General features: G+C 42.1%; 1 protein-coding gene across 7 annotated transcripts in view; it reads right to left on the bottom strand.

The window, feature by feature from the left end:
• The window catches only part of DLGAP1 (DLG associated protein 1), a 593928-nt gene that overhangs the window by 29190 nt on the left and 545095 nt on the right, over positions 1-19643 (bottom strand). For all 7 annotated transcript variants that reach the window (XM_039526426.1, XM_039526427.1, XM_039526425.1 and 4 more), the window contains 2 exons: positions 8645-9018; positions 3034-3125 (listed from right to left, as the gene is read on the bottom strand). In XM_039526426.1, the coding sequence (XP_039382360.1) occupies positions 3034-3125; positions 8645-9018 (466 nt within the window). The remainder of the gene's footprint in view (positions 1-3033; positions 3126-8644; positions 9019-19643) is intronic.

Below are 19643 nucleotides of genomic sequence, written 5' to 3'. Positions count from 1 at the left end.
GGGGAGGGCTCTTGATGTAGAGGGAGGCCAATTTTGTTGCTTCATGACATACGTTGATTTGGTTGGTGCACAAAGAAAATTATTCAATTACTATATTTATCCTTTTAGGGTCAGCCTTCTAGTGTATTTTATCTTTCAGTGTCCTGGAAGATGATTTCTTTAACAGGTTTATTTCTTTATCATGTATCCATCTGAAATGGGTTCTCTGTTTTTCTGCAGATGTTGTGGTTTGGGGCCAGGAAGAATGCACTCCATTTACAAGTCTATTCCTTTAAGAGATATTCATTAAAAGTCCCGCCCCGCACCCTCCCCTCGCCCCCGCTGTGTTAACAAAATGCACAGGAATCCAAATTGTGATAAGCCCTTTGTATCTTGAGTGCACTCATTTTCTGACTATTAGGTTGCTGTCTTTTATCAGTCAGTTCATTTCTGGAAGTACATGATGGATTACTATTTGCCATTCTGCTCAAAACAGCAGCAGCCTCAACTTTATCAGCAAGGAATCCCAAAACACAGCTGTCCTTAGGTAATGCAGAAATAATGCTATCTCAGTATAGACCTTGACAGGCAAATCCTATCTCTTGATTTTGCTCTCTAGAACAATAAAAACAGTAACAGAAAGAATACTGCTTAAGTACAGTATTTACTATCAGTGGTTGGCTTATTTTGGACACTTATTTCTTTTGTCCTTGGGGAGGAGTTAAGTGGCTGTCATCACCTATTTAAATGCGCTAATTTACTTAACACTAGAAAAGCAGTGGGGGGTTAAGGCTCAGGATGCGTATGTAAAGGAATGTCTTCCAGAAAGAGATGTTTTAACAGTTAACAAGGACCTTGCTTAGCAACAGCATAACAAGGTCACTATAGTTCACATTTCCCCTCTGATGTTCCCTTAACCTTTTAGAACCACAACAGAAATGCTCAGGTAGAAGATAATGACAGTCTGGTCTATTTAACAATAGTGTAAACAATAGGTGATTTGGTTATCATCTTAGCAAATGCGCAACAGTCAAATATAGAAAATTAGTGGTAAATACTTTTCTGACCCACTCTCTACTACTGTCAATGGGCCAAATCCTGCAGACTGTAGGAAGGTGCCAGGCCCCAGTTGGAAGTGGTTCATAGTTGCTGGGGGATGAGGGGGTTCTCCATCATGGAGAGCCTGCACAGGGGGACTCTTCTCCCACTGCCTGGAATAAAGCAGTGCTTCACAGTGGCTCTATGTTACTGCACAGTGGCTTTTGAGCAGTGTGGCCCATTGAACCACAATTATTCTAGCCAAAACTCCCCAGTGAAGGGGGATCAGAGGGACTGTGTCCACCTCTGCAGCCGTGGAAGTAGAGTACCTCCGCTGGTGCTCCATGTCCTGAGAGGAAGGAGAAAATTCTGCCCCTCACCCAACCCTCATATAAAACCCATTGAGTCAGGTTTGTGCAGGGATCAGGATTTGCCCTATGTGTTTGGCTGGTCATAGATGAAATGTACAAGGTAAAAGTCCCTTTGGCAAATTCTAGACAGAGATGGTCCCCTGAAATGGGCTCCAGGTAGGAGGGAGGGAAGCATAAATGCCAGAGGTGGCCTTCTTTATTTTTATTTCAAGCACTAATTTAATAAACAACTCTAGAAGAGATTCACGTTTTATAAACTGACGTTTTACTTTAGGTGCCGCAAAACAGTGGGTTAAAAAAAATCTCACTGACGGATAATTATTCAAAATTGTATGAGGAATGCTTGTGGCATCTTAGAGACTAACACATTTATTTGGGAATTTATTTATTTGTTAGTCTCTAAGGTGCCACGAGTACTCCTCGTTCTTTTTGCTGATACAGACTAACACGGCTACCACTCTGAAACCTGTCAAAATGTTATGGATCTCTAAAGTATATAATGTTTTTCATTTAACTCTCCTATCATTCCTGAAAAATCAGCACCTGAAAAAATATGCGACACAATGCTGAATCATACTCAACTTTCCAGCAGAGCAACCCAACAACAGCCAATCCAGGAGGTGAATTTTATCATGATTGCAGGCACTCATGCACTTCAGCTCCATCCCCTGCTTAACCTATTTGTTAGAGAGACAAGGCGGGTGAGATAATATCTTTTATTGGACCAACTTCTGTCTCTTTCACCACCTTATCTCTCTAATATCCTGGGACTGACATGGCTACAACAACGCTGCATATTACCTATCTGTTGTCCTCTTGTGAACAAGTAGGGGGATGAAATGTAAAAGAAGCCAGCTTTTAGCATGTACTCATGTACCCACTAACTTAAAGATGGTGCATTTAATTCTAGACTACCAGCTTCAATACTAGCAATACATATTGTCACTTTATCGATCAACAGGGCAATAATACAGTATTATTTTTGCAGTATTATTTTTAAAGTGGTTTACAGATATTACTTTATAATTAATCCTCACAGTATAGGCAAGAAACTATTACTATCCATCTTTTACTGATAGGGAAACCAAAGCAGACAAATTAATTGACTTGTCAAAATCACCCCCGAGATCAATCTCAAATCCAACACTAAAACTCAGGCCAGCCTGATTCCCAGTCGTGTGTTCAGACCATTAGACCACACATCTTTGCTCAGCTGCCATTCACCTATGATTTCAGACTACAGTGTTTTACTGAGAGAGATAATATCAACAGAAATTATCTCCTATGGCAAGATTCATATTATTTTTAAGTGAGATTGTTTTGTTTGTTTATTCTTTTAGAAAAGATTTTCAAAATGTTTTTATACCTTTTAAATTATGACATTCCAAATGAACGTGCATCACTTTTAATGTAATTGTAAAACAGGAACATAATGAATTGTGGAAACATATACATGCTTTACCTTTGTTCAGATCTACTCTTTAAAATATTAAATATGATAAACACCTCAAAAGGATGCTGTCTGCATGCCTGGCTCTTGGATATTTGGTCTCATTGGTGTGATTTTATTTGAGATATTTCTATTAAGGCATGAAAGAGAATATTGTACATGAGCATTCAGAAAATCAAATGAATGTTTACTCACGACTTCTCCTCCTCTACTTGAACACCTATGGATTGGAACTTACTGGTTGCTTTATTTTCACCTGGTTTGGTGGATTCTTCAGCGTCATCAACCTGAAGAAATAACCAGATATAAATTCTACTGTCTACACCAGGACTGCTGACATTTCATAGCTCTGCTTTAAAGGTCTGGTTAACAATAGCAACAACATCAAAATTAAAGCGACCTGCCACAAAAATGTTTCCTTCTTTCTGACAACAGTTGAATTTCCCTCTAAAGTTACTATTATTTGAGATTTGCATGAGTAGTAGACCTGGATCAGTGAAATGTTTAAGGTGCAATATCTCTCAAAACATTTAAGGGAGCATCTCAACACTGTTGCTTGAGACAGACAAATTCACTGGACATTGTGATGGTTTATAAGTAACTAACATTCCCACCGTATTTTCAATATGTCTGTCACACTTTGTATAAGGAATACAATTAATTACAATCAGTATAGGTCAATATTTTAGGGGAAAATTTCAAAGTCACAAACAACTGCCAGTTGTGCCTTTGAAAATCTCCCCCTTAATGGCTACTGCAATACAGTATTAAGTTCAAATGTATTTTACTTACAGCAACAGTTATTTTAAGAATGGATTGGGAGACCCCTAGACGTCCTTTTAAGATTAAGGGTTACAATACTGTTGTTAATTCAGGTATCCGCCAGTGTAATCCACATAGATTTTTGTTAGTATTCCAATAATTTTACTTCTAGCTTTGTAATTTTTTCCCCTGTAGGATGGTCTTTGTCAGCAGTAAAGTCGTTCACTGAAATGAGGGACACAGGGTTAGACTGTGCCATTGCCTTATATGACTGATTAGGGGAGTAAGAAGAATTAAGGGCTCCCCAGCTTGCTCAGCCTATCTGGATCTTGGTTTCAGGTCTAGTGCTGAGCACAGGTCCAGGTATCTGGAGACTTCCTCCTGCAAGCAAGTGGTTAGGGAGGAACTAAGGGTACAAGGGAAGCAATAAGCTGCATCCTTTCAAGGGCTGCAGAAATTTAGGGCTGGTCTACACTACCACAGTAAATTGATCTAACTTATGCAACTTCAGTTATGTGAATAACGTAACTGAAGTCAACATAGTTAGATCCACTTCTCTGAGCGTTGCCAACAGATCTGCCTATGCATCGGCAGCGATGAATTGTTGGATCTGGGAGCCCAACCCAGGCAGCCTCAATCCCTCCTCACGAATCCCAGATTGCGGCATCTGGCAAGTGGGGACCACCCCAGCTTCGACCTCCCACATTCCTGATAAATACCAATATTATGCTGACATTTTTCAAAAAAGAAATCTAGACACACTACCTCTGTACTGGAATTATAACTGCCCCATTGACCAAAAGCCCAGGGTGAAAGTCCGTTATGATTGAATTTACACAAGGTGTTGATTACTTTGTGTTGAACCAAAACCGATATTCCCTGCATCTAATCTCAGAACTATTGGATCATGAGTAATCTGTATAGATTATTCACCACAGTGGACCTAGTGCATATCTAGATGGGGTACAAGTGGGAGACCACCTTCTGGACCCGTTATGGCACTTTGAATACTTGGTAGTGCTATTCAGACTAACTAATGCACCTGCAATCTTTGAACACTTTGTTAATGTGTTCAGAGAAATTCTGGACCAGTATGTAGTAGTCTACCTCAATGATATGCTTGACTTTTCAGAAAACCATGAGCAACACAAATGCCACCTTAGTCTGTCCTGGAGAGACTACAACATCATAGCCTGTATGCAAAATTAGAGAATATACCTTTGACCAAACTTCCAGAGTTTTTGGGGTACATCCTCTCCCCAGAAGGCTTGAGAATGGACCCCCCAGACTGATCAAGAATCGGGACTAAGAGGCAACATTTCATCAGGACAGAATAATTTATGTTGATGGTTGCACATAAGTTCTGCTGTTGGAGGTCCTGTATCACCCAGGCCATTTTGGGTGCCTCAAAACCCACTGTCCAGCCTCCTGCTTCTTTTGGTGGCCCTGAATGTGGGCTGCATTGGAGTTTATAGTCACTTTTGTGACCTGTGTACCCATACTAAGGTACCACACACTAAGATGCACAGCACCCCTGTGACACCAGAAACCCCATCCAGGCCCTGGGCCGCTGTCACCATGGACTTCATTGTAGAACCCCCTGAATCCAACAGCTACATGGCAGTATGAACGATCGGGGATCAATTGACCAAGATGGCACATTTCGTCCCCTGTGACCACTCGCCCTCAGCCAAGATGACCACTCAGTTCCTACTAGTGCATGTCATTCACCTCCATGGGTTTCCTGATTGCATCAAATCAGATCAAGGACCACAGTTCATCTTGTGCTTAAGGTGCAAAGCCCTCCGGTTACTAAATGTCCACTCCTCTGCGTATCATCCCCAGACAGCTGGCCAGACAGAGAAGGTGAATTAAGTATTATAGCAAAATCTCTGATGTTTAGTTAACTGTCACCAAGAGGACTGGGTCCACCTCCTGCTTCTATGCTGAATTTGCATACAACACCGACCATGCCTCCACTGGGCAGTGCCTCTTTTTTTTGCAATTACAGGTGTGATGGATTGACATTATCCTGTAAAATCCTGAACTTTATAGAATTAAATTAAACTTTACTGAATGAAGTTAAACCTTATTGAACTAGGCTTAATATCTTTGGAGTTCATTGTATTACAAATGCAAATGTTTATTTACTATTGTAAGATTGTATGGAACTTCTTTAGTACAAAGACAAGATTAATGCAATTTCTGGAAGTTCAAAGGTCATTTTGGAACAATATGGGTGAAGTGGGTTTTCTTAGGAAATACCTTGAGATGAAGGGAATGCAAATTCTCTCCCTGTGAAGCGAAACTTTTCTAAGATATGGCTTGGGGAGAGAGACCTTTTGTAAACTAACTGCTCTGGAAACTCCAGTTCAAAGACTCCTGCACTGTACAAAAAAGGAAACTGAACATGTTATGAGTGTGCCTATTCTGAGCTGAAGCTATGATGAATTTTTAACCACAAGGAATTCCCTAGGGTAGGGTATTAAAAAAGAACACTTGCCAGAGACCATGTGAGAGCTGGAATGGTCTCTGGTAAACTTATTAGAATGGGTTTAGGCCCTTTTATTTTTTTAATACGTTTTCTCTGTAATGCTTTGTACCTTAAGAAAAAAGTAGGCTTGCCTAGAAAGAGCTGTGAGGTAACTTACAGCTGTAGTAACCACACTGTATTTGTTTCTCAGGAGAAAGCACACAGGTATCCTTGGGCAAACTGTCTTTGCAGGGAATTATACAGTGAAGACAAGGTAACTATCCAGCCTGGATATACCTCGGTCACGTGTCTCCATCCAAGAGAGGCAACAGCTGGGGATCTGAAAGCCAAGAGTGGGTACTCTTGCTGAACCCCTGAGGGGACATACAGGCACAGTTGCCCTAAACTGTGCCCATGGGTTCCCCCTCCAATTCTACCCCGTGCTACTGACAGCCTCCCTGAACTCGGCTGGGGCAGACTTGGTTCGGCAGATTCGCCACTGTCAGAAAGAGGTAAAGGGCCACCTTGAGGATGCTAAGGCAGCCTAAAATGGCACATAAAGCACCAAAGACAGGAAGCACCAACCTTTCCAGTAGGCCAAAAGCTTTGGCTAGCTGTCAAAAATCTCTACACAAACAGGCTATCTCACAAACTAGACCATCAATTCCTAATCAAATTTGTCAGAAAATCAATCCTGTTACTTTCAGGCTCCACTTACCTAGGTCTCTCAACCTGCACCCTGTCTTTCATATTTCCCTCCTAAAGCCATACATGGAAAACCCATTCCCCAACCAGATGCAGCCACTGTCCTGCCAGTTCTGTTTCAAGACCATGAAGAATGTGAAGTCCATGCCATATTGGATTCCAGATTGAAATTAGGCAGGTTGTGGTACCTCATAGACTGGGACAGTCCTGGGAGCTTGCTAGTAAGGTCTGCACCCCAGAACAGGTTGAGAGTTTTCACAGGGAACACCCAGATAAGCCTGGCCTAGCGTCGATGACCCAGAGGACCTGAAGCGGGAATGATGTAAAGATCTGGTGAACTAAAGCCTGAGTGTGCAGTCTGGGTGACTGATGCTTCCATGCTGCCACCCAGCAGCCATGGCAGATCCACAAGCAATGTGAACCCTGAGAGACGAGGCACCACTGGAAGTACTGCCCATGGCAGACCCAATTGTTCTTCTTAACCTCTGAAGATAGGGCAAGAAGCAATGGACTTAAATTGCAACAAGGGTGGTTTAGGTTGGACATAAGAAAAAATTCCTGTCAGAGTGGTTAAGCACTGGAATAAATTGCCTAGGGAGATTGTGGAATCTCCATCATTGGGGATTTTTAAGAGCACGTTTAACAAATACCTGTCAGGGATGGTATAGATAATACTTAGTCCTGCCTTGAGTGCAGGGGACTGGACTAGATGACCTCTTGAGGTCCCTTCCAGTGCTATGATTCTATGATTTCTATGATCAACAGAAAAACCTCTTCTGTCACTTTAGGAAGCGTCTACACTATGCTGGCATAGCTGCAATGCTGAAAGTGTGCCACTGTAGCACCAGTAGTATAGACACGGCTTCTGAAACAATTCGATCCATGGGCTGCTCCCAATTCCACACCACATGCAGCCTAAAGTCTCAGTCTTGCCCATAGTAATTAGATATACCTAATAAGACCAACATACTGGAAATCTGTGGGAGACCATTCATGTGCAAACTTCATCTTTAGGAAAAGACTAACCACTTTTTCCAGGGGGAGGAGGCTTGGTCAGTTTGAGGATACTGCCCTATTTGCTTGTGATTTATTTTCCCTGCAAAAACCAGAGTTGAGTCTTAGTTGACTCCAACCCAGACTGTCTTGTTCTAACAGCATGAATGAAAAAGTAGATAGTGATTATGAATGTCATACTTCTACAGTCATTATTTTAAGGGATGCATGAGAGAGATTAATAAAAAAGTTAGATCAAATCTAAAATGGAAATATATAGCTTATTTACATTTCTCTTTCCCCTAAGCTTCAACTGAGTGTGGTTTTCTTGTTACATTTCACTAGAGGTAACAAAGTTGAATTTATTTTAAACAAGGGCAAATCAGAGGGATCTTATCCTGTGCTCTTGAGGCTGAGATAACAGCTAAGTAGAACAATGCTGCCTCATTCAAATGACTAACAGTTGTTTCCAAATGCATGAATAAGCAGTGACAATTCAGCCACGCTGGCTGAAAATATTTTTCTGGTGATAGTGTAGTGTAAATCATTGTTTTACAGATTCTCTTTCAATGATATCATTGACCCCTGCTGTGATATGATTAGTCTGTGCTCATGTGTGCAATTTAACAGAGCTGAATAATAAGCAGCAAAAAGACTCAAGAAATCCTTACATTTGACATATTTAAAATTAATTAGGAAAACATCCCCAGCCACAGAGAATAATTAAATACTACTGAAATCTCTACAGTCACCTGACAGAAATGGGTAGCTAACCAAAAAAGGGATTCAAAAGAGAAAAAAATGGACCACTCCATAAGTAATATAGAAACCCACACCAACAAAAACAGACACTTATCTGCTACTATACTTTACCTGTATTCCAATGGATAAACATCTGTTTTTCTTGAAGTGATCCTTCTTTCTGTCTTCTACACCAACGGTGGCAATGGTGGTGGTTGTGGTGACAGTTGCATTATTGTTTCCTACATGCTGACTTGCAGGGCCATGGATCTGTGCGTTAGCAGCCTCAATAGCAGCAGTTAGGGCCTTCATACTGTCCAAGCTTTCTGTAGAGTTACTAAGTCCAGACTGACTGATGATATCGCCTCTTTGTCCCTGCCCATCCATGTATGCATCTTGGGCAGACTCTGTGCTGCTTTGGGCTGTGATGGAAATAAAAGGTTTTGTGGTGGTTCTTGGTGGAACAGGAGGTGGTGTCTTCTTATACGTGGTAATGCAGGATGACACTGGAAAGAGTAAGAAAGATTCTGACTTACATTTCGGTTTTCACATTTTAGCAGCAAACCAATGGGGAAAAGAATGGATTCCAACCATGCAAAGGTCAATCTGTATGTGGGTGGGGAGGAGAGAAGGTGAGGAGGGCCCTGTACATCAACAAGCCACAGTAGGCTCCAGTTAGAGAGCTGCATTACCCTACTTAATACTTCTACTCATTCAGATGTGAATCACATGATTATCAATACAGGGGTTGGAAAGACACTGACATCTAGTCCCTCCTCTGTCAGTTTATTATTTCCTTCACTGGATTTTTCTATTAATTTGTGTCAGTCCAGTTTTTAAATGAGTCAAGCAATGGGGCTTCCTTCAAAATGGCATGGTTTTTAAACAAGATTAACAGAGATTGGCCCCCAGACACTCACTCTGGCTAAACTGTATTATATGCAAAGTTTTACTGAAGCCAGGTTCTCTCTCTCTCTAGGTATTCTTACTGTACTTATCACAGCGGTATCAGTATACTACGTTAGACCCATGTTTAGGCCGAAGTTTTAAACAGCTCTTTGGACAGTGAAGATGGGAGCTGCAGCTACTGCATTTGAGGCCTGGTCTGCATTTAAACTTTAGGTCAACACAGCTACACTACTCAGGGGTGTGAATTTTTCACATCCCTGAGCGCAATAGCTATGCCAACCTAACTCCAGGCATAGAGGAAGCAAGGTCAACAGAAGAATGCTTCTGTCGACCTAGCTACTGTTTCTCAGGGAGATGGAAAAACTCTTTCCATAGCTATAGGCTGCATCCATGCTATGGGATTATGTCAGCATAGCTATGGAGCCACAGCAATGCCACTACAGTCCCTGTAGTATAGGCATGGCCTAAGAAAATCAAAGAGCATCCTAAGTTAAAGTCTGTTACCACTAATCATATGAAAACCTATGTCTATGCATCTGAAAACAAAAGCTGTCTCATTCTTTGCCAGAAGTCCTCAGGTCTCTTTGAAATATTTATTAAACATGAAAAATAACTAGAAGCCACTTTAAAAAAAACATATTGCCAACCGTTATCAGAGATTTCTCCTGTGCTAATGACAGCCCCAATTTTGCAAAGATTTATGCACTTCTTTAATTTTACACACTGTGAGTAGTTCTATCAGTCTTTGCTGTATTGGGGCCTATAAAGAAAGACCATGGTTCATTGGGATTGTGGGGCCCTGCTTTTCAGAAGGTCAGACCACTTTTATTCAGGTGTCTGAATATGAATTTGAAAGCATAACTTTAGGTTCCCCCAGGTTTGAGAATTTTGCCCTGTGCATACAAAATTAAAGAAATAAATAAAAATCTATCCTCAAAGGCCATTTGGCTGCTCTGTATTAGTGAAATCCTGGAATGCTCTAAAATGAGAAAAAAAAACTTATTAGGAACCAAAACCCAATGAAGCAATATTTTATTTTAAAGAAAATAAATACAGGCACTAATCTGTGCATAGTTCAGATTCAAACATGTTCATATACATTCTTATTAACAACAATCACAAGACAAGAAATAACTTATCAGAGCCTCTTAACTGGCAGACATCTGTGCCACCCACATAAAAGGTAACTGTACTACAACTGTTCTGCTGCCTGTCTGCACTGTGTGCTTGTTGAGCCAGAAGCCATTATGACATTAACTTGGCTAACCCAGATCCACACAACTCATATCTTTTTGATGGCTGTATGAAGGCATTTTCTTTGCTGTGGAGTAAAAGGCATCACCAGGTCATGAAATCACACATGGATTTTTTTTTAACGGATTCCAGTATTTCTGATATGTCTGCAAATATAAAATTCTCCATCACTAGATTCATCAAGCACATGAAACGAGGATGGAAAAAGAAAAGCTCACTGAAGTAGTTAGGGTTTTGAAAGTGTAATAAAGCAAACTGTGATTGGGGCTGGTCTTCACTGCGGGGAGTTCAACGCTGCTGCAATCGATGCACCAGGGATCGATACAGTGGAATTAGTGAAGACATGCTAAATCGATGGCAGAACGTTCTCTGGTCAACGCCATCCAGCTGTCCGAGAAGAGCAAGGGAAGTCGACCCAGAGAGCATCTCCCATCGAAGCAGCGCAGTGAAGATACTGGGGTAAGTCGACCTAAGCTACGTTGACTCCGGCTGGAGTGGAGCTTATTCACAGAGCTGGAGTAGTGTAACTTAGGTCGATTTACCCCCGCAGTGAAGACAAGCCCTGATTTGTGAAGTATCCGCCAGAAACAACAAATTCTTTGTGGGATGGAACTAGTGTGGGGGGGAATGAATAAAAACAAGCTCCTAATATTTTAAAAACAGTGCATTTAGTAATCTCCTATGTGAACTAAGGCCTGGTTTAAGCAGCCCATGAAAGGACAAGTTGGTGGTGCTAAAGAAAAGGTAACAATTTCTGAACAGGACTGAATATTGTACAACTCTTGACCAGTTCTGGAGCAGCCAAAAGCAGCATGGCATTTATGATGCAAAACCTACTGATATTCAGGAGAGTTAACTGCTGTTAATGAAGCACATGCAAAAAACATAAAAAAAACAATGAAGAATGTGGTTTGTATACTGATGAAGCACATCTGCACCAGCAGTGACTAAGCTGATTAATGGCCAGGAGAATGTCCTTGGAGTGTTAGTGGCAGTACTTTGGATGATCCCCCGCTGGAGGCACAGCAATTTGCACTTCCCTGTATGGAGTGAATTTGGTCCATTAAATAATTAATCCTCATAACACCCCAGCAAGGTACATGTAATTTCCCCTATTTAACAGATGGGGAAACCATGAAAAACCTTGAGGAGAGGTCTCAAATGGGGTAAGATCCTCCAAAATAGAACAGAAGCAACAATAACACTAGTTGCCTCATCACTGGTCACCTCACCCTAAAAAAAGAAACCAATATCTACTATATGGTGGAATCTACCAGCAATCTGGACACTTCCTGATAGCAGGTAAGCATCTGGTTTAGAAGTATTTTATTCCACTGCTCAATGCATCCAATGGGGAAAACAGTTCACCTTGTGAGGAAAATGCCTGCATCTAGTTAAACACAGCATTGTTCTCGAGAGGAGCAAAGAATTGAGAAGTCATATGCTGAAATTGTAAAAAGAAACAGAAAAAGAAAAAGACAAAGTTGTTTTAACAAGTCAATACATAGCCTTAGTTTCCTGGAGTCACATGGCACATACTGAGCAAATCCAGGCAGAGTGCAAGTCATAAAAAAGCCCCAGGCACTTCATTACTGGAAATGAGGTAAGCTGCTGCCACTCCTTTGCTGAAACTACAACAAAACAATGCTAAACCTGCAATCTGTAGCAGCTGCTCTCTAAATGTCAGAGCTGACTGAGCCCTTCAAAAGTCTGCAACATAACAAGCAAATGGACTTTGTTCCTCATTGTTCTTCCCAATCACTTTCAAGAACCTGGCAACTTGTGATATGGCAACCGGTAGGGTCTAAAAAGGCATTTGGCTTTTATGTTTGCTACCACATTTGAATATTAAAAAGGTGTTTAAAAATACTGAAAAACCTGGCACTCTCTGCCCAGCCTAACTGGGGCTGAGTGTTCAGTCAGTGCAGGAGAGCATCATGTCGCTCTCCTGGCCATTCCAGGAGCTGCGTCAGTGGGGGCCAAAGAGAATCCCACCTTGCTCTTCTCTGCCAAAAAAGACCACTAGGAAGGTGGGCTTTGAGGGAGAAGGTTGCACACTAGTGGATGAATGACAAAGACAGGAAATCCTTCACTCAAACCCAGAACATTACTATGGTTTTCTAGATACAAAGCTGTTTTTCATATTATCGTATAGGGCCCACAGTCTGCAAAAGAGTCTATTCTTTCCTTCCAGGGCATACGTAGGACCTGATCCAACCAGTGAAGTCAGTGCAAAGATTCCTACTGACTTCAGTGAGGTTTGGATCAGGCCCATCATTCTCACTTGTATTAATGGACAAACGCAAAAAGTCCTAATCATTAGTTTTGCTCTTTTCCTATTTTTGTGGCACAACTACTTGTGATATTTTGATCCCAAATACCTGATGGGACAGTTTTTTCCAAGGTGGAAAAAAAGTGAGAGTGTTTCTTCTAGTAGCTAATATTTCTGAAGTGCTAAATCACAGGACAGGAATTTGCAACAAGGAGTGTCAACCAGAAGGAAGTCCAATGGTTTAAAAAAAAAAAACCCAGGCTTGCTTAATATCAAGACTTGAATTCAAACTTGTCATTGTAAGAGCACTTCTGTTGTTTAAACAAGCTCACTAGGGAGATGAATGCTAGGGAACAAACACGAACACGCAGTCACAGGCTTGCTGTATAAACCAGTGACGGGTGCGCTACAAAACCCACAGGCAGACAGATCAAGCTGTGAAATGGAATCAGTTTCAGACAGTATTTTGGACAGCGAATGAGAAGATATGTAAGCCATGCAATTCCCTGTCTAATCTGACAATTTCACATAAGCATGGTTAGCAAAAGGAAGAATAAGAGAATGCAGATTTAAAGTTAAGTAACTAATAGTCACTGTCGGGAAAAAAAGCAATTAAGTCCACAATTTACAGGGTGCAGTAAAAGGGTTAATCAGTAGTTATATAACACAAATTATTAAATTATAAAGCAAACATAAAAAGAACAGGAGTACTTGTGGCACCTTAAAGACTAACAAATTTATTTTAGCATGAGCTTTCGTGAGCTACAGCTCACTTCTTAGTTACTTGGCCACATACCCTATAGACGGTGGCCACATTTCTCATTTAGCTATTGTTAAGTATCTGTACTGTATTACAGCCATGCCCATATATCCCACTCAGATGCTGTACTGCACGTGGGTAGACAGGGACCCATTGGTAAAGATCTTACAAACTAAAAAACAAGCCTGAGCCTTGTAATTCAGATTCGAAAACTCCCCAAATTCTGGGGTGTTCAGGTTTAGGGGTTTGATTTGGCCTGTTAACAGAGATAAGAACCAGACATGAAATTTGGATTACGACTAAGATGTCCACCTCCTTCCCTCCTACCCACACTCTACCCTGTTCTATCCAAGTGTGGGGGAGTGCTTGGAACTGGAATTTTGGTTTGGGCCGATATTTTATATACTTTTGTTAGTACACATTCAATGTTTATGCTTTCTTAATAAAAAAAAATGACTGATTTCTGGATGGCAGATGTCTGCTGAGGCAGCAAAGCTTTGTAATTAAAAACAAAATTGAAATAAAGCCTTCCATAAGAAATTCTAAACGGCCTGTCAGCATAATATCAGTGTCAGTTAAAGGAATCATCCCAAATGAGAGCCACTAAAGCCATCATGTATTCTGGGTATGTCACATTTTTTCCATATCCATGCATTGTAAAGCCTAGTGCCTTCATTATCATGACCTAACCCTCTACAGGATTTGGAAACAGACAAAATTTGAAATTAGCAAATGGTAGAAAGCTAAACAGATTATCTAAAATAGCTGTAGTATACATAATAAGTCACAGTATTAAGGTCCAGTATCTCAGGTTCTTCAATGCTTAAAAGCAAGTGCTGCTTCTCCTAATGAAAAGCTGGTACCATACAGCAGCAATTTCTAGCCCTGCAGGGAAGCAAGAAATGAGACCAGAAACTTGTCACAAGTATAGGGCTGAATATGGCTAACCTGAAACTCAAACTATACTGAGCGGAAAAGATGAAAATATTTCTCTGGCACGTTTTTGCTTTTCTTAGCTGTTTGAAGCTGCTGTGATGTTCAGAAATTTAATCACTGTCCCTGTGGAGATAAATTAGTGTGCAGAGTGTAGGTGAGGCCATGAAAGGAGTCTATGTGCAATTTTATTACATGGATATTGCTACTATCTAATAATTACATATAAGGAATTATATGCACACAGTTGGCTCACAGGAATCATTCACTTGTTACTGAAATTTAGCCCCCTTGTGCTGGAACAGAGCAGAAGGTTAACAGTACACAGCAGACATTACACAGCAGCTGTAGGAGAAGTAAAGAAACCCATACACAACTGAAACTGCAGGGGGAGTTTTATGTAGACTGAATGTAATTACAGTATCTAAACTCGGCTAGAACAGAGTATAACACCTTACTCCAGAAAAAATGCAATGTAATCTTTAATGGTTTCAAGTAGTTACGACTGATTTTCTCCTATCTGAAGGACATAGATAAAACAGATCTGTATACTGTGCATGGTCAAATCTAGAATTCATCTCTGTGAATAAAAAATGAGCGCATTTGCTTCATACTGTCTAGTGAAGTAACAAAGGAGATGAATGGCACCTGTCTCTGCTTTGACCTGTGCCAGCCAGTAATTGTCTAAGTAATATTATACTATTTAGAGAGAGAGTGTTTCTACTTTTCACAAGGACTCTATGGATAACATCAAATCAGCCAGTAAGCTACATACATCAATGGGCAACTGAATGGGAATTCACTCAGGCTGATGACTTATCAGTAACCTTTGGCTACTGGCAAACCACCTGGAAAAAAAGAAGCCCAGAACAGCAAAAACACAGAACCACTATAAAACAATAATGTGGCACTCTTCCAGACAGATTCTCTCAAAGGGAAACTGGTTTAAAACCACTGTGGCAGGTTATTCACAATACAAAACAAACCTCTATGCTCAGTGAAATCAGGGTGTGTTGGGAAGGGAAGAAAAAAACAGAAGACTATTATTTCTATTAGTTGACACAGGTATGAAATCATTACGCAAGGCTGCAACAGGGGCTGGTGTGTGTGGAATCCAGCATTACTGTCCTATTTAGTCAGTCTGTAAATTATTTACTCTCTCTTTTCATCTGTACAGTGTTAAATTGAGCTAATCAGGGAAACACTGTTTGAGGTATAGCTTAATCCAGTGAGCTTTCTTAATTCTTTCTGAACTTAAACACGTTCTCAAACCCCTTTGATTTATTTGAAGAAGACAAGAGCAATATATGAAATATTAGATGAAAAAGGGTCCTTGAAAAGTATATTATCCTACAGAACTTAAACGTGGTCACAAACATTACAGTAAGAAATTGAAAAACTTTTTTGAATACCATAAATTTGTTCTATTAAAAAAAAGGTTTTAGGGTGAAGAGAAGAAACTGTATTAAAAATGGCAGTTAACACTGAAGTTGATGAATGTAATAACCTGCTTTTTAAAGAGATCAGGTCCTTTTCCTGTACATCTTCTAGGAGCTGCATATCTCCAGCAAAACACTTTATTGGACACTGGTATTCTATTTATGTTATGTTTTACTACAATGCACATAAACACCAAAGAGTTCCCAGCATTTTCTATCAGGTAATATTGTCAATAAATTGAAACGGGCAAAATTTTCAAAGCATGCACAAACAGTATTTGTGTGAGAAAAACCTGCATATGCATATACCCAGGGCCCATGTTCAAAATAACACAGCTTTGGATACGATTACCAGTTTTTGTTCTGCTTTGCCACTTTCTGGTGAAAAGCTTGAATGACCTCTTTTCCCCCCACTTTGGACCTACGTTCCCTGTAAACTGTGCGTCCACACAGCAGGCAGGGGCGGCTCTAGACATTTCGCCACCCCAAGCACGGCAGCATGCCGCGGGGGGCGCTCTGCCGGTTGCCGGTCCCGCGGCTCCGGTGGACCTCCCGCAGGCGTGCCTGCCGAGGGTCCGCTGGGTGGAGCCGCGGGACCGGCGGACCCTCCACAGGCATGCCGCCGAAGGCTGCCTGCCTGCCGCCCTCCCGGTGACCGGCAGAGCGCCCCCCGTGGCATGCCACCCCAAGCATGCGCTTGGCGTGCTGGGGCCTGGAGCCGCCCCTGACAGCAGGCTTGTAGCTGCTATGCACGTCACATGGTAGGAACATGGACAGCACCTGGGTCTCCCTCTCTGGGCCAGGTCCTCAACCAGCTGAAACTGTTATGGTTCCTTAGCACTGGCGGCTGGAAGTAGGATGGACCCGAGGCTCACCAACGGGCAGGGATAACAAATGGGAGGGGAGACAGGGACTCTTGGGGGAAATTAGCCATAGCTGACACTAGGACTCTTTGTTGGTGGGGGTGGCCAGCAGCTGGTTTTTCTGCATGCTGGAAGTGGCAACCCTGGGGCTGGACCTTTTTTTCAAGTGCTCAGCACCCACAATTGAAGCCAGATTTTCAAAACAGCTCAGCACCCAAACTGGTTTTGAAAATCTGGTCACTTATGTTGACGCCTGGATAAGAGCTGAGCTCTGATGGTGAGCTAGCACGTTGAGTGTTACACTTTTTTGAAAATCTGGCTGTGTGTGTCACAATGGGAGATATTTGGGTGCCGAGCACTTGAAATTAGCCTTTATTTAGAAGCCTAAATGGGAGCAGAACCCTGTTGAAAATCTGACCCCAACTGTGGTTGCTGAGCACTTTTGAAATCTAGCACACACAAGCACCTGTTTCTATGCCATAATACCCATTCTGAGCATGCCAATGCAGATTCTAAGTGCACTTACTTTATTGTATACATCTATATTTTTTGCAGGTGCAACTTAGGTGCCAGTTTAAAATTTTTTACTCAATATGTGCAAGAAAAGATTATGGCATTAGCCATTTTCACCCATGCCCCCATTTATACACAACTGGAAAGAATACTTAAAACGTATAAGGGGCCACGGTCAACATACTGATAGCCAATGTAAATCAGAACTAAGTTCAGTGAAACTGGGTAATAGACCTGTAAGTGAGCACAGAATCAGGCTCATAGTTTACTAAACTTGTCATAAAAGAAAGCACTGAAGGTCACGACCTCCTTCACAGTTCAATTAAGGAGCAATTTTTTTGTTCTTGATGTTCTTCTGTTATCTCCTCTCTACCTGATGAATGCTGATGAAACAATCAAAGCTGCAATTTCAGCCAGTCATTTTAGAAATAGCTAGCTCTACCAGCAGTAATTGGCCTCGATGCAGGAAATACTATTCTATGGCCTATGTTATTTATACAGGAGGTCAGACTAGAATGGGGTTCTCAAACTGGGGGTCGTGACCCCTCAGGGAGTCGTGAGGTTATTACGTGGGGCTGGCGAGCTGTTAGTCTCCACCCCCAAACCCTACTTCGCTTTTATTAATAGTGTTTTAATAAATGTGTTTTAATTTGTGTGGCAGGGGAGACATACTCAGAGGCTTGCAGCGTGAAAGGGGTCAGTCAACAGTACTAATGTTTGCTGAAAAATCTATAGGTAATGTCTTTGCATACAGTCACAAGCATTCATGTGTCTTTCAGATACTAGATTACTTGATTTACCCAGTTAGATACCAGATGATCAAATTACTCACAGATAATCAGGTTGGATATTAACATATCTGTCCATCTGTGTTTTAACTACATCACTGCAAGTATGGACTGCTTCAACCACTGCACAGCAACCATCTTTAACTGGACTATTGACACTTTAAAGCAGTGGCCTCCAACCTTTTTACGCACAAGATCACTTTTGGAATTTAAGTGCAATCCAGAATCCCGCCCCTTCCCCGAGGCCCTGCCCTGCTCACTCCAGTCCCTCCCCTCCATCACTTGCTCTCCTCCACCCTCACTCGCTTTCACCGGGCTGGGGCAGTGGTTTGGGGTGCTGGCTCTGGGCTGGGGCTGAGGAGTTTGGAGTGTGGGAGGGGGCTCTGGGCTGAGCCTTGAGCAGGGGGTTGGGGTGCAGGAAGGGGTGAGGGGTGCAAGCTCTGGAAGGGAGTTTGGGTGCAGGAAGAGGCTCTGGGCTGGGGGTTAGGGGGCAGGAGGGTGTTTGGGGTGCTGGCTCTGGAAGGGGGCTCAGGGCTGAGGCAGGTGGTTGGGATGCAGGGTCCTGCCGGGCAGCGCTTACCTCAGGCAGCTCACAGACAGCAGCGCAGCAGAGCTAAGGTAGGCTCCCTGCCTGCTCTCAACCTGCATCGCTCCTGGAAGCGGCCAGCACATCGCTGCGGCCCCTGGGGGGTGGGCAGTGTGGCTCAAGGCACCGCCCCCACAGCTCCCATTAGCCACAGCTCCCCATTCCCGGCCAATGGGAGCTGTGGGGGCGGTGTCTGCAGACAGGAACATGCAGAGACCCCCTTGTCCACCCCAGGGGCCGTGCTACCGCAGGAACATGCCAGCCGCTACCAGGAGCGGCACCGGGCCAGGGCGCCTAACTTAGCCCTGCTGCGCTGTTGGACTTTTAGCGGCTGGAGTTCATGATCGACTGTCAGAGGCTCCAGGATCGACCAGTCAATCGTGATCTACTGGTTGGTAACCACTGTTTTAAAACATGATTCTTTGCTGAATGCAAATGTAACAACTGCTCCTTCCTCCTCCTCAACAGAACAGCTCCATTTGTGAATTCAGAGTAATTACTGCTGACGTTAGCAACAAAACATACATTTTTGCTGTTTTTTACTCCCATTAGCCCTGCAGAGCCAATTCAATTATGATAGAATGAGCATGATTCTATTTTATTATGTGCATCATGAACAGAATTGTTTTCAAGGGGATGGTCTATCCATTGTTTGAGCACCAATTTAACTAAACTGGTTTAGAAACCAATTAGGTTAAATTGGTCCAAACCAATCTCTTGCATGGATAATTTTATTATGGATTAGGCTATTAAAAATTAAACTAAATCAAAATAGGGCTGAAATAAAAGTGTCCACACAAGAAATTTACCCCAA

The sequence above is a fragment of the Mauremys reevesii genome, linkage group 2 (assembly GCF_016161935.1).
Source record: "Mauremys reevesii isolate NIE-2019 linkage group 2, ASM1616193v1, whole genome shotgun sequence".
Taxonomy (NCBI): Eukaryota; Metazoa; Chordata; order Testudines; family Geoemydidae; genus Mauremys; species Mauremys reevesii.
The sequence above is the reverse complement of the archived record's forward strand: the minus strand, read 5'-3'. Positions and strand labels throughout refer to the sequence as shown.